At 35.9% G+C, this 15,398-nt stretch overlaps 1 protein-coding gene across 5 annotated transcripts in view; it reads right to left on the bottom strand.

The window, feature by feature from the left end:
* Positions 1-15,398, bottom strand: part of CRPPA (CDP-L-ribitol pyrophosphorylase A) — a 362,199-nt gene that overhangs the window by 249,836 nt on the left and 96,965 nt on the right. For all 5 annotated transcript variants that reach the window (XM_060020425.1, XM_060020424.1, XM_060020426.1 and 2 more), the window contains exon 5: positions 10,348-10,393. In XM_060020425.1, coding sequence (XP_059876408.1) covers positions 10,348-10,393 — 46 coding nt within the window. The remainder of the gene's footprint in view (positions 1-10,347; positions 10,394-15,398) is intronic.

Below are 15,398 nucleotides of genomic sequence, written 5' to 3'. Positions count from 1 at the left end.
ATTGTTTTTATTTTACCTTTATTCCTGAAGGGTAATTTTTCTTTTTCTTTTTTTTTTTTTTTGCTAGATATAGAATACTGAGTTAATAATATTCGTTTTTAGCACTTTACAAATCATATTCTACTTTCTTCTGGTTCCCATGTTTTCTAATAAGAAATTTATATTCATTCAAATTATCGTTCCTTTATAAGCAATGCATCATTTCTCTCTGGTTACTCTCAAGATTTTTGTCTTAGTTTTCAGCAGTTTGCTTATGAAGTAAGTATCTGGATATGGACATCGTTGGGGTTATCATGGTGCAGTTACCTGAGCTTCTTGAATCTGCAGCTTTATGTCTTTTATCAAATTTGGGAAGTTTTTATTCATAGTTTCTTCAAAAGTTTTTTTCTGTACTGCACTTTTTCCTCTGCTTCCAGGATTCAGATGACCTGCTGCATTCCCACAGATGCTGAGTACTGTTAATTTTTTTCCCCATTTCTTTTCATTCTGTAGTTCAGAAAAAAAAACTTCCAATGATATATTTTTAACTTCAGTGGCACTCTGCCATCTCCATTCTGTTATTAAGCCCATCCAGTAAGTTTTTATTTTGGTTATCTTCTTTTTTTCCATTTTAAGATTTTTGTTTGGTTCTTCTTTATTTTCTCTATGCCTTCGCTGAGACTTTTCATCTTTCAAGAGCATTTTCCCTTATTTGTTGCATTTTTATAATCAGTGCTTTAAAGTATTTTTCAGAAAATTCCAACATCTGTGCCATCTCAGCATGGGTATCTATTAATTGTCCTTTCCCATGTGAGTTTAGATTTTCCTGACTCTTTACATGTTAACTGACCTCAGATCATATCCTGTACATTTGAGTAATATCCTCTCTCACCTCCAACCTCTCCCTGTACATTCCACTTCTTTAGTGCATCCCTTTTCATCACTCCTACCAGAAAGCTGGGATCCTATTTATCCCATTTTGCACACATTTCCCATGATTGCACCTGCGTCCAAAGGTAAGCAACAGGAGAAATTAAGAACAGCAACAGTGCTCATCCCACCTCTTAGAATCATAGCAACTCTGATTAAGAGGAATGTTCACTTCTCTCAGAATTTTAGGCTTCTCTGGGCCCCCACTGATGCCATTGCCAGTGTCACTATTGCCACATGATTGCCTGGGAATTAAAGCACTGAGAGAAAAGAAAAAAGGGGAGATATCTTCACTTTCTGAACATTAGGAAATTCCTTTCCTGCTTCTCTGATCAGAATTAAGGGGCTTTTCTTGGAGGTCTGTCAACTCCAATGCCCACTTCTGGACAATGGACCCAGGGCTGCACTGGAGCCAGGTCAGAACATAACAGAGCCTGACATAATTCACTGCCAGTTAGGTAGTACTTCAAAATTGGGTCTTACTCATTAATCCACTTGTACTATTTACTTTGAAGCCTCAAACAGCTGTTCTATGTATTCTGTCCATATAGATTCATTTGCTAGGAGAAACAGAGTGGAGTGAGCTTGCTCCATCTTACCCAGAAACAGAACTCTGCCTGTGTCTTTTTACATATGAATAAGTGTGATAAAAATATATGCCTAAATAAACATAAAAGAGCTCATTTAATAAATATGTTTATAAGTTTCTAAGTGAAAATAAAACATTACATTGTAGTTTAATTGCCAGCATTTTTCTTTTCTCAATGGTATAAAAATAACATTGCTTCTTACAAGCAATGGCACCTTAGAGTCCATGAAACATGGTAGAAATGAAGTACCTGGTTACATGCCTCCCATGACTCCCTAGTCACATAACAAGACCACGTTGTGGTTGATAGCTGCTTATCTAACAATGCTGCCCGCCTCATGCCAAAAGAGCAGAGACCATCTAAACCTTTAAACTTCAAAAGCAAAATTACACTGTCTCTCATTTGCATACTTAATCAGGCAAGAGTTAAGAATACTCTTCAACAGAACCCTAAATCAGATGCTTAGAGACTTAGAAAGTAACATAAAAGTCTCAGCTGGTTCACTAGGTCACAATATACCAGAGAAGACAACACTCTCAATACCAAAACCAATTAAGCATTAACTGAAGCCCATAAGGATATAAAATAGAGACAACAACTCAGAAGGTCAGCTGTCCTCTTGTGCAGGTCCCTTCAATGCTACAGCTACATACTATTAACTCCAAGTGGAAGAAGGAGAAAAGACATGGTGGACCTTCCAACAGAGGATACTCCTCTGCCTCCGCTTATCTCTCTGCTCTCCCAGGAGTTGACAGTAGCAGAGAAGAACATTAACACAATTCCAACCATCTACCCCGGAGGTGCATCAAAGGACTCCTAGCATAGATATCCGGAATGCCCAAGTTTTCAATGTATCACAGCTTCATCTGCCAAACTCTTTTGAAATTTTCTCAAGTTTCAATCTAGTTGTAAGTACAATGGAATTCTTTAAGAGCTTTCAATCCCCCGGTTTAACGTGATTCGCAACCTACAACTTAGCCACCTTTGGTTAGGATATACAGTTTAACAAAATATATTCATACATAATGTGTTTTCCTAAGTGTTTAATTTCAGTGTTATTCTAACTAAAAGTCCTATATAGGAGGCATAATGTATAATCTCAAAGTTAACAAATGAGGTCAAAATCTAATTTATAATATACTCATCTTTTAGAAATTCCTCTAATTGTCCTTGAATATTAGAACTCTCGGTATACATAAAGTATCTGGTCTTACTTGAAGGGTTAGAAAACAGATGCAATTTGGAATCTTCATTTAACTTCACAAAACAGTAATATGTAAAATCCCTAACATGCACAGCTTCCTCTTTACCGTGTGATAAACCCACTGACACATTAACAAGGAGCAAGGAATACCTAGACATATGCTTCCATCAATTAATCATGAGTAGGGACACATGAGTGCTCAGGATGGTATTTGTATTTTACAAAAAATTTTCAAACTCAGTGGTGAAGAGAGAAGTAAACCTAAATACTAGATTAGTTCTAGAAGCAAGTAGGCAAAAAATCCAAAAGTCAGTTTTCCATTTTCTTAGAAACATCTAACACGATGAATTCCACCAGGCCTCATCCACTATACTGACCTCTTGAGCCAAAATTTTTGTGTTCATAGGTAAGTAAGAAACAACTATATCAAATCCAGAAATAGTCATTTCCAAAAGATGTCAAGTCCTAATCCATTCAAAGTGGGGGCAGTCATCTTCTATTCTCCTGTTCAGTTCACTGAATCAAAAGCCAATCTTAGAGTCTATTTTCTGTCTCACATGAACAATTTTAAAGGAGTCAAACAGAATCACCACTGTTGAGCACTGAAATCCCCATCTCAGTTTCATCTGTAGTAAGATGCCTAAGGTTTCTCTGAACACCTATCTAAAGGAAGCTCTTAGAACAGTAAGGGCAGCAGGCCGTCAAGCAAAGAGAAGCAGTCAACAAGCCATGACTACAGGACAAGTGGACAACAGGGATAGAGATTTGAGAAAGAAATACAGACCCACATTAAAAGGTCAAAGTGGTCTTTGTAAATTGGCTTCCTTCTCAACTGTACATATTTTACCTGGAGGACATCGGGAAGGCAGATTTTTTTTTAAGATGTTTTATATCAGATCTTAACCACATTTTTAAATGAGTCACTGAATACCAAATGAAGTTTCCTACCTTGCAACTGAAAATAAGAATCAGACATGTGACATCTTGTCTCCTGCACGTGTTTTTACGTGTAAGGATATTACTGTTTTCCAAGAAAACGATGCAAAACTTTTTTTTTCTTTTCAAAGTATATATTCTTTCTTAGTTAAGAGAAGTAAATTTGAAGGAAACGCAATTTTCTAAGGCTAGTGACTCATCAGGATATTTATAAAATGTATTGTATTATTACTTAAAGCGTAAGTGTCATGTTTGCATTTTTGTTGTTTTTTCCTACCTACATCAGAGTTAAGCCTAACTGGCTGGCTTTTGTCTGTTATTAAGTCTTATTTAACTAGTTACTTAATACCTCACTGTGACCTTAGAAGTTTTTGAACATGACAGATTTACTTGCTTATGCTTGAATTAGCATCTCACTAATGACAAATTAAGGAAATTATAAAGTTAAACAAAAAAGTGAACTCCACTTTCTTTAATCTTGACCCGAATATTTAACTTTCTAATTTACATTTTTTTTCCAGTAAGAGTCCAAGGAAAACAAATTGCTATTAAATCATATTGCAGCCTTCCTGTTCTCACTAATTGAAGCTTGATGCAAATGTCGATACAGAGTCACGTAAGATACAATGGCAGGACTATTCAAGAGAGTGAAGAACAAAAAGTGTAGTATTTACAAACAAGTTATGGTATTAACGTGAAAATTTGGAAAATGAAGTATCATCGTCAATACCCAGACACATCAAAAAATTACAGTTTCCATGTAAATCTTAGCTTTGCATTGTCCAAAAAGCATGGTTGAAAATAAAATGGCATCATCACTGGCTATTTAGCAAGAAAAACCTGATGACTTTTTCTCATCAGAAAAGAAAAACCTAGAGTTCTACAGATGTAGAAAACTGATTTAAAGTTTCTCACCTTTTCAATTTGAGAAGATTTGAAAAGGCTATGCACTTAAAATGCCATGATTTTATGTGAAGATATTAAAGGATCACTAAAAAACAAAGGCATTAGTTTCTCCATATGCATAAAATACACACTATAACACCACGAATCTTCCTAAATCTCAGAAACACTGAATCAGTTTTATCCACATGTGATTTGATTTTATTCCTTTCAGTCAGAGACAACTGAAAAGCATATTCAGCTACTTTCAATGTATAAGCAGAAAAGAATTCAATTGCTTGCTTACTGATTTAATTCCTTTAAAAAATTGTATGAAACATAAAAAAGCAGGCATATGGGGATTTATAGCTTAACTGTGCATAAATACTTGACACTGAAAGAAATCACCTGTATCAATGATGTTGAAAATAAAAATCTATTTTCAGAATAAAGTCTAAAGTTCTGAACCAATAGGCAATACGGTATTTCCAAGAAATCAATTTCCTTTAAAATAAAGTTCTTAGCAAATGGAAAACGTTACATAATGACTGGGGAAAGACATGAATTTCTATATGAACATTAATATTAACTATTTTAAGTAATATTAATTAAAGCCAGTTAAAAATGAAATGATTATCAATGTTACCTGTTTTTTCCATTTTTATATAACTATGATGAGCCTTTTTTACAGTACTAGCCTACTTGGGTTTGTACAATCATAACCAGGAGAGAACAAAATACAATTATTTTTAAAACACTCCAGCCAGAAAATTAAAAATATTAAAATATGTGATCAAGGATGATGGTAGAAAATAAATGCAATGTTTTATTTAGAAATCCCTTAGGGGATTTCCATCTTAGAAAATTTTAGCATACAGTATTGATCCTTTTGCCATGATATGGTCAACATAGTAAATCAAGTGTTTGGGACTGTTTGCATGGTACATGTAAATCTAGATAAAGTATGTTACTGCTGTAACCATTTTAATAGTTTGCGTAGGTCTGAGCCCACAGAGCAGGCTTGGGTGGGCTCAACCAGCTTATGTGACAAAACTACAGTATCTCTTTGTTAAGTGGCTCTTCACAAACCTGTCAGTCAACCCAGAGTCTTGCTGCACCAATTAACCACACTACTCCCTAGAAAAGCTTATGTTTTAAATTTCACACACCGAAGCCTGAAAGAGTTAAACATTAAAGAACAATGACCGAATCCAATTCTCTACCTCAGAAAAAGAAGTATTAAAAATGCTTTGCTTTACATAAGAGTAAATTTGTGATTCACTGTACATTTTTCAAAGTTGTGTGTGTGAAAGACTGTAAAAGAAATCTGAGAGTACTACTTATATACATGTTTCCTCTTACTGAACAGTTCACTATAAATGGAAATCCACGTAAATATACTGACAGTAAAATAAATTAAGCTTAAAAATAAAACTTACCTAACAACATAAAATAAAAGTCAGATTTTGAGACTTGCTATAAACCATAATTTGAGGATTTTAGCATCAAAAGCTTGCCTGAAGTTAGTTACATCAAAATTCCCCTACTGAAGAGACGGACTTGAACATAAATTAAGAAGGACCAAAATATACATGCTGTTCCAGTGACAAGTCAATCTGGGAATACGAAAAGCTCTTACAAGTTTTGACATTTATCCTAGAAATATTTTATAGTTTGAAAAACACTTAGTAAACAAGAAAATAGTTACATCAGAATATAATACGTTGGCCAGCAATAATTGGTATGGAAGTAAATAAAGCAGCACAGGAAAGACAACTTACAGAATACTAAGCACTCATACCACAGAGAAAACAAGTTCCATTCTAGAAGAGGAAAAACTGTTATGGCTCAGTGATGAATGTTAAACTAGCAGAATTTAAAAATGAAAGAAACAGTACCCAAACCATCATTTTGAAACTATTATTCTGATTTTGAATTTTAATTTTTATTCTTTCTCTAGTCTTGTCTAGAAATCTGCAGTTTCAATATTATCTGCTTTTCCCACACTCCCAGACTCTCTAGAATACTACTGTGTGCTTATTAGCACAGCACTAGGAGATAACATCTTCAGCATCAATTGTGTGATCATTCTTCCCAGCTGAAGACACGGTTTTAACCCAACAGAACCTGAACTGGCAGGCTGGATTTTATAAGCCATTTGCCGTACCCACCAAAGAGAGAGATTGAATCCAGTATCCACTTCAGTGGTCAATGTGAGCAGGGACATGACTCAGAAGTGCAAAGTGGCCACGTCCCAGAATAGAGTCAGGCTTAAGGTGAAGGGAGAAGGGGATTAAATTGTGGATCCTGTTCTTACTATGTGACCTAGAGGAAAGTACCTAATCTCACTAAGTTTCAGTTTTCCCACTTGCAAAATTCAGAACAGTAATATCTATGTTAACAGCATTATACAGAACAAATGAAATAACATATAAAGTACCTAGCATGAGTGCCATGTGCTCCAAGTCCTGGTTTTAAACCTTGACGAAAGTGCATACATTCAAATATTGTATCATCTCTATTTTAAGAAAGAAAAAAGATAGATATATACACTGGAGCTCAATATGCATGTGCTGGAAGCAGGTAGAGAGGTAAGGTAGGTGGGAGGGAAAGACCATCTATTCCCATAATTTATGTTCCTTAGATTCTAAAGAAAAAATACCAATAAATTTGGTTCAACTCAATGTCAGAGGATAGAAAAAAGAATAGACATTCTTTCCACCTTCACTGAATCAAATCTAAAAGAGGGTCACACCAAGTTACAGTCAATGCTGAAATCCAAAAAGTTCTTAAACGTTTTTAAAATTGTTTTCATATATAAATTTGATGGCCAACACATAGCACAGGGAGATCAGCTCGGTGCTTTGTGACCACCTAGAGGAGTGGGACAGGGAAGGTGGGAGGCAGGGAGACGCAAGAGGGAAGAGATATGGGGATATATGTATATGTATAGCTGATTCACTTTGTTATAAAGCAGAAACTAACACACCATTGTAAAGCAATTATACTCCAATAAAGATGTTAAAAAAAAAATTTGATGGCAAAATGAGTCCTAAGCTTGAACTGGCTAGGGGCTTTATAGTCATTCTAAATATTGAGCATAAATATTCATATACTGTAAGTTTCTTTATGTGGTAAGGTCCCAAATCCCACTGGTAATGTGATATAATGTATGACAAACAGCAGTAGCTTCTGAAAATACATAGTAATCAAAATGCCTAAACACATGTAGCCCAAGAATTTCAGAGAAGGGAATCTGAATAATCTCTGCTTAAGGAAAAAAGGGAGAACAGCTATATAAAGAGGTAAACTGACGAAGGTAGAAAAATTTATAATTAAGAATTAATTTTCTATCCTTCTTAGATTAGTATTTGCTTAGGACCCTTGAATATCCTATAATACAGAAACAACCACACTACTTACATCATTGAGTTCTTGGAGAAGCAAGAGATAATCTATATAAAATGCTTTAAACAATGCCTGGCACAAAGTAGGTACCCAGTGAATGCTGTGTCATACAAGTGACATTTACATGGAACATTTACATGGAAAACGCAAACAGGTGAGTAGATAGCTCAGATAGGTAGCCTGCTATATATCATACTCTATTTTAGAATTTTATTTTTAAAAATCTAAGAGTTTCCCTTTTCCTGTGCCCGGAATTGTTTCTACTATGAGGCCTCAGAGACAGTATTAGTTCAAGTCATGAAGGCAGGTAGCAATCCCAGTTGAGCCAACGAACATTTGAAACTGACAGCATGGAAAGACTTGAAGCTCTAAATACAATAAAAGATATTATTTAGGAAAAAACATCAACTATTAAAGACTGGAGAGTAGCCTAGAAGAATGCTTCTGGAAATTAATGTACAAACTAATGAGCCAGAGTTTTTGTTAAAATGCAGATTCTGACTTAACGTGTCAGGGCCAGACATTCTGTGTTCAAGTTCTCTGGTAATCACCACACTACTGGTCTAGAAACCCAAACAGAGTAGGAAGGCACCACAGCAGTGGTCCTCAAAGGGTATGAGCAACATCAGAATCTCTTGGGAAGTTAATAGAAATGCAAATCTGAAAGAATATAAGGAGACTCTTCTCTAAATCAGCTGTTTACATCCAGACCGATTACTTTCCCTAAGAATCAAAGTAGAATACTTTTTAAATACTTGACAAGTAGCATACTAGAACATGTTACCTAAACAAAACAATTTCTCTCTGCAAACAATTTCCAAAACTAAAGCCCCCTGCAATTATACTTAAAATGTAGGCTTTTACATGATAAGAAGCCTGTTCTTGATAATACATAGGCGAAGTACTGAGATATGTAGCAGCCTCACTTGAACTACCTGCCAACTTTTCACAAAACGGCTCACTTCCGGTTTACCTAGGTCATGGAGATATGCGTTTATAAAGAAACCAGACTGAGTTTTAAATTTCCTTGTGCTGAGAATATAGCCAACTACAACATGGTTTAGGCAACTTCTCCAGAGTAATGTTTATACATAGCCTGGCTCATATGTAAATATATGTCAACATTTTGATTTATAGCTATAGATGATCTGTTTACATACACAGATACACATATTAAAGTACGTTAATGGTTTGAAACACAATATTCTTGAAGGACAAAAAACATGACGATAAACTACAAATACAGAATGTTATGAACAGAGAAAAGATTTCAGTTTTCTGAACGTGAAGCCAATTGATTGTTAAATAGGCTTTCCATAAAATAAAATAAAATGAAATAAGATATAAAATAAAATAAAAACTGTTGCCCTCACAATTCCATTCAGTATTTCTTTCAACTTCAATCAACATCTGAATTTACAAGGTCACTTCTCAGTCGCTATCTGAGTACATCGTTCTGTCTGTAACATATTTTTGAAGGAATAAATTACAAATAGACTGTAAAGCACCACACTTGCTTAGGCATTGGGGGTGGACCCCTCTGATTTTGGCTAGGACCATGTATACATACAACAGTGGTGATGTCAGGAGACATTTGATGGTCAGAGCAGGGGAGGGGAGGGAGGGAAGAGTGCTTCTGGTATCTAGTGAGTAGAGGCCAGGCAACTTTTAGGATGCACAAAACAGTCCCCAGAGCAAAGAATTACCTGGCCTAAGATGCCAATAGTGCCAAGGTTAAGAAACTGTGATTTGAACTGTGGAGGTTGCAAAAGTACAGAATGAATGTCCCTTGTGCATCATCATTACGTTTCTAGCACGGTGTCAAGCTCAGTAATAAATATTTGTTGATTATGAAATAAAGTACTTCTGTGTAGCTGAGATCTTAGAGTCAGAGATGAAAAGAATGAGAAAGGGATTATTACATATATAATATCTAAAATTACAAAACAAAATTGCAGTCATTGTCAGAACTAAAAGGAATTAAAAATCATTCAGCCCAATTTCTCTATTTCAGAAAATTTTTTTTCTCATGCAAAAGATGCTGTCTAATATACTGATATGGCAGTGTTGGGAGGGGGTAGACAGTCCTCTGAATAAATAAAAACAAAATATAATATATTTATAAATTAAAATATCAGTTTTCACTTCTAATAGTGTCAATGTCACCTACGTTTCTCAAATTAATAAAGTATTTCCTTTATAAAAGCTAAAACCGATGTTACATAAATCATAATAAGTGATACTTCAAAGCAGGAAACAAAACAAATGTAATTATTTTTCAAACAAACAACTCACAGACCTCCGTGGCCTACAGCATTTATACTTCTGAGAATTCTGGGCTTTAAAATGTCATGAGAAATTCTCAACTGGCTTACATTTTTGAAACATAGGAACTGACAGTCATAAGGCCAAACATACCCTTAATAATCGATTCAGCTGCATACAGATCTCGTTTGTAGGTCACCTAGAGGACAGATAAACTTCATTAGACTTAACAGAGTAGGAAGGAATGTGAAAGCAATAAAATTATGCCCCCAAGGAAATTCTTGATTTTGGAGAAACTATAAACACATAATACTGACAATTTTTAAATTACAACACGTCAGTTTATTCAGAAAAAATATGTATTGTTTCTACAAATGGTTGAAGATTTGTTTTTAAATCTTTAAGTAAATTGAGACGTTATGTGGCAGTGGTTACCAAAGTCTTATTAATATAAGTATTATATCAAAGAAAATGTGGTAGCATTTAAATAAAAGTATTAGAATTACTGTTTAATAGTAGGTTTTATGTTGGAAGGAAAGAAGGAAAAGTATATATTAAAAAAATTACCAAATTGCATTTTCAGTTGAAATGAGATACTTCTGAAAGACCAATTCACATTGAGGGTCTTCATTCTGAATTGAGTTTATCTGTATACTTCCAGATAACGTTCACCTTTTTAAGATTTTTATTAATACATAACTGATTGAAAGAGCCTGGAGGGTACCACCATGTATATAAGAACAATCATGATCTTTGCTTAAGAACATACAGTCTCCTTGCAGTAACCTATTCCTTGTAATATACCCTGCATGGTCCTACAGCAGATAGTTCCCAGAGTACATCCAGTGAGCTCAGGTACAGAACATGTCAAGTGCATGGCACTGCAGAATCACTTTTCCTACATCACAGAACTGAAGAACATAGTAAATAATGAAATATGTTAATAAGTACTATAAGGTCTTAGGAGCTTATCATTCACGTGTTCAGATGATTATGATGCAAATGGTCTAAAAACCCACTTTGAGAAATACTCACTAATTAATACCCTTCCATGTCTATAATTTGGACTATTTTCCTCCAGATTATATCCTAACTAAACTTGTACAGAAACTTTGTTCAGGTAAGTGGCTCAGGGCACTTCTACCCAAAATAGGTTTCCCTGCTATGCCTGTATCCTGGCAGGTAACCCTGGTCCAAAACTATACCTTACAATCCAGAACTAATGTAGCAGCTAACCTGTAAGACAGATGGAAATTTCCTCAAGCACTCAACCAATCTATTAAAATCAAATATGACATTGTTAAATTATGTCTAAAACAAGCACATGTGAACCAAAACTAGTACTATAGTTACTGGCCCAAAATGCAGTTCTCGTATCTGGGGAAATAAATAGAAAACAGACACTTAAAGCTTCAGACTATGCATTTTACCAAATTAAAGAATGTATTGATCTCATTCACTCATTCAATAAATATTTATCAAATAACTACCATGTTGTACATCCTGTTCTAAGGACTGGAATAGAGCAATGAAAACAGTGAGCAAAACTCAACCTGTAGAAACAACATTTTAGAGGATAAATTTCTTTTATAAGAATTGAATAAAACACATTTGTTTCGGGCTTCCCTGGTAGCACAGTGGTTGGGAATCTGCCTGCCAATGGGAATCCACCTGCCAATGCAGGGGACACGGTTTTGAGCCCCGGTCCGGGAAGTTCCCACATGCCGCGGGGCAACTAAGTCTGCAAGCCACAAGTACTGAAGCCCGTGCTCCGCAAAAAGAGAAGCCACTGCAACGAGAAGCCCAAGCACCGCAAGGAAGAGTAGCCCCCGCTCTCGGCAACTGGAGAAAGCCCACGCACAGCAACGAAGACCCAACGCAGCCATAAATAAATAAATAAATATTTATTTTATCAAATAAAGACAAGACAAGGCTGCGGAGCTCAAGACAGGAAGCAGAGACCCTCAAGGCCTAGAGCAGAGCCACATGGGGGCTTCGGGGGCAATAGAAAAGGCTGGAAAATCGGGGCTGCCACAACACAAACCCACACACGCACCTGTGGTAGAGGCCTCCAGTCATGTCAGTTACATCCACTCTTTCTTTTAAATGCCTCTGAACACCTTCTAACCCCCGGCGTTCGGACAGGCAATAGGGACACAGCTACCTCTCGTGGTATTAAATATTAATATTAAATATTAAAAAAAACACATTTGTTTCCATGAAAACCCAAAGTTAACTAGATATCTGAAATCATCACTCAATATTTGCAATTTAAGTGAGAAAAGCCTTTTTTTCCTATAACTGTCTGCTATGTAAGGTACACTCAAATCAGAAATTAACATGAAGATGCCTAATTACCATAGCTGATTTTTTATTCCTTCCTGCTTTGAGAGATAAAACCGCATTCCAAATTTAAATAGAATAATTGTGAAAGTACCTTATTCTTTTTTCCAAATAAATCTATCTTGACAATGGGTTTTTTTAATGAAAAAAACTTGGTCTCAAATACTAAAATGATTTTTCTAGCATATTTGCAAGACAACATTTTTGCATTGGAATCAGTCTTATGAATAAAATACATGAATTATTACCTAAAGGTCCTATCTACACTAATATTAAATAAGTAATTGTATAAACAAGAAAGACATCAAAATGTGAATTGTGCCCTCTGCAGTGAAAGCGCAGAGTCCCAACCACTGGACCGCCAGGGAATTGCCCTAAACTTCACCTTTTTGCCTACATTCTCTTGTTGGCTGTGGATACATACTATACACAGATTGAAGTTTTTGATGTTTATTTAATATTTTCTTCATAAAGCCTTATCGAAAACCTCAACTATACTTCTCAACAAACACTGATTTAAGGAAAATAAACTACAAGATATTTCTGACAAACTTATAAAGTACTGTGTTGAAAAACAGCCTTCTGTTTTTCTAAATAGAACAGCTGCCATATTTCAAAGGGAAGAGGACTGAAAATGCTTTAATTCTGAATTGATGACTCTTTTACAGTAATATGGAGTGTCCTTTCCTTATTTTTAATTTTATGAAAAGTTTAATAATCAGTTTTGAGATTGATTTTCTTCTGTAAGCATGATCTGCAGGTTTTCTTTGACCTTGCATAATACCTCAGTATGGAAAACAGTTACTTAAAAAAAAAAAAAAATCAGCCCTAGCGATAGAAGAGCCTCAATCCTCTGATTCACTGGTTTTCACACTGTGCTCCTCAGAGCTCAGGGGCCACCGGAAGACCAGTGTGGAAGCTCTGCACAGCTGACGCTCAGAGCCCCACATCTGCTACTCACCTAGTTTAGCTCAGTTTTTGCCTGTTTTGTTTCACTGTGCTTCTGTGCAATATTTCATCTAAGTATTTAGCTTTAAAAATATTTATGTTCAGTGGAAGAGAAACCTGAAACTGAGAGCCACAGAGATAGTTGCCTTTAACTCCTAGGCCAGAGCACTCTCAGCTACCTCAAGGTGAGCTCCACAGGACACTATGGTACCTGCTCTGTCTTGCTCCGTGTTGACAATATGGTATATTAAAGAGACTCCTCAGAGCCAAGTCCACTTGGCCACCATCTTACATAAATCAGACTACACTTAATGTTCTTCCATCTTTCACCTCATAAGAAAATGAGTAAGTACTCTAATAATTGGAATAAAGCCAGAAAATCTTAAATTTCGAAGACAGATACCAATTTAGATTTGGATGGGGATATTATATTGATTTCCAGTTCATCAATTATGTCTATCTAGAAAATGTTCTTTCCTCTAGACTGGATAACTAGATGAAAACCTCTGAAAAGACACAATTTCACCACATTGTATTTTTGAGGTTAAAAAGAAAAAAGTGAGACTATTTTCTTTTGTTTTTAACAAAGATGCTAGAACACTTGAATCTAAAACAAGTAATTCCCATCAAAAGAAATCCTCAAAAGTCAGTCATTCCAATAATGTTGTGATGACACATCAACGTCTTCTAAAGAAGCATTTTCAGACAATGGAATACAGTTAAATTTCTTCAATAGCTTATTATGAATCTTTTATGCCTTGAAGACTGTTTTAACACTTAGAAACAAGAAGTTTGTTCAATTAGGTCTGTGTAGTATAGTAAGTGACCAACTCTTTATATTGGGACAAAAATATGGTACAACTATAAATTAAAGGAATAGAGACTAAACGTAGTCTCCTCTTATATAGACTAGATGAAATTTCACTAAAATAAGAGTATGTTCAGTAAGGGCTGGCTAGGCACAACCACTCAGGCAGAGCTTCAGAGCCAAGCCCTATTCTCAGGAGTCGGTCCTGTATTCTTCTGTGGTTGGTCGCTCTTAGGGAGGGGAAAGGAGGGAGAAGAAGGGGGTTTTGCTCATTCTCAAGGATGTCCTCTACCCTGCATGGTGATCTGAAAAAACTGATGTTTCCTCTAAACCCAGAGGAGCTACTGCAGGAAGGCTGGCCTCAACCGTAAATGCTGACTTTTTGCATTTACTTCTATTTTTTTTTTTTAAAGTATGGTGCTTCCCTGGTGGTGCAGTGGTTGAGAATCAGTCTGCCGATGCAGGGGACACGGGTTCGTGCCCCGGTCCGGGAGGATCCCACATGCCACAGAACGGCTGGGCCCGTGAGCCATGGCCACTGAGCCTGCGCGTCCGGAGCCTGTACTCCGCAACGGGAGAGGCCACAATGGGTGAGAGGCCCGCATACCGCAAAAAAAATAATAATAAAATAAATAAATAAATAAAAATTTAAAAGTATGTAAAATATAAAATAGTCCTCCTGGGATTTCTGGCAGCAGATGAAATAACAGTCCTACATGTGGTCATGAGAAATTTCTAGTCATTCTTCCCAGCACCAGGGGTGAACTCCCTCACTTTCTGAGGGGTAGGGGAAGGTGTCCTGGCTCTGTATTTCAGAATCCTCCTTTGCCTTATTGTTTTGTGGTAGTGAAAATTCTCTTGAAATGTGCACTCTCTTCACTGTGCACTCTTCACTGTGTCAGATTTCTGAATCATGTTCCAGGTATTTGGCCTGCCACCCAAGTTCAATGCCAGTTTTAGCATAATTGTACTAAATCTTCTTTCAACTCTGAGTTGTAAAAAGTTGTAGCATTGTTGGAATTAGTATTGAATTAGAACACTTATTTCAATACGCAGATTCCATTGCTTTGGTTTAAACAGCAATGGTAATACTCTTTATCCATGC

This window comes from Delphinus delphis, chromosome 9, assembly GCF_949987515.2.
Source record: "Delphinus delphis chromosome 9, mDelDel1.2, whole genome shotgun sequence".
NCBI lineage: Eukaryota > Metazoa > Chordata > Mammalia > Artiodactyla > Delphinidae > Delphinus > Delphinus delphis.
This window is presented reverse-complemented; position numbering and strand designations above follow the sequence as displayed.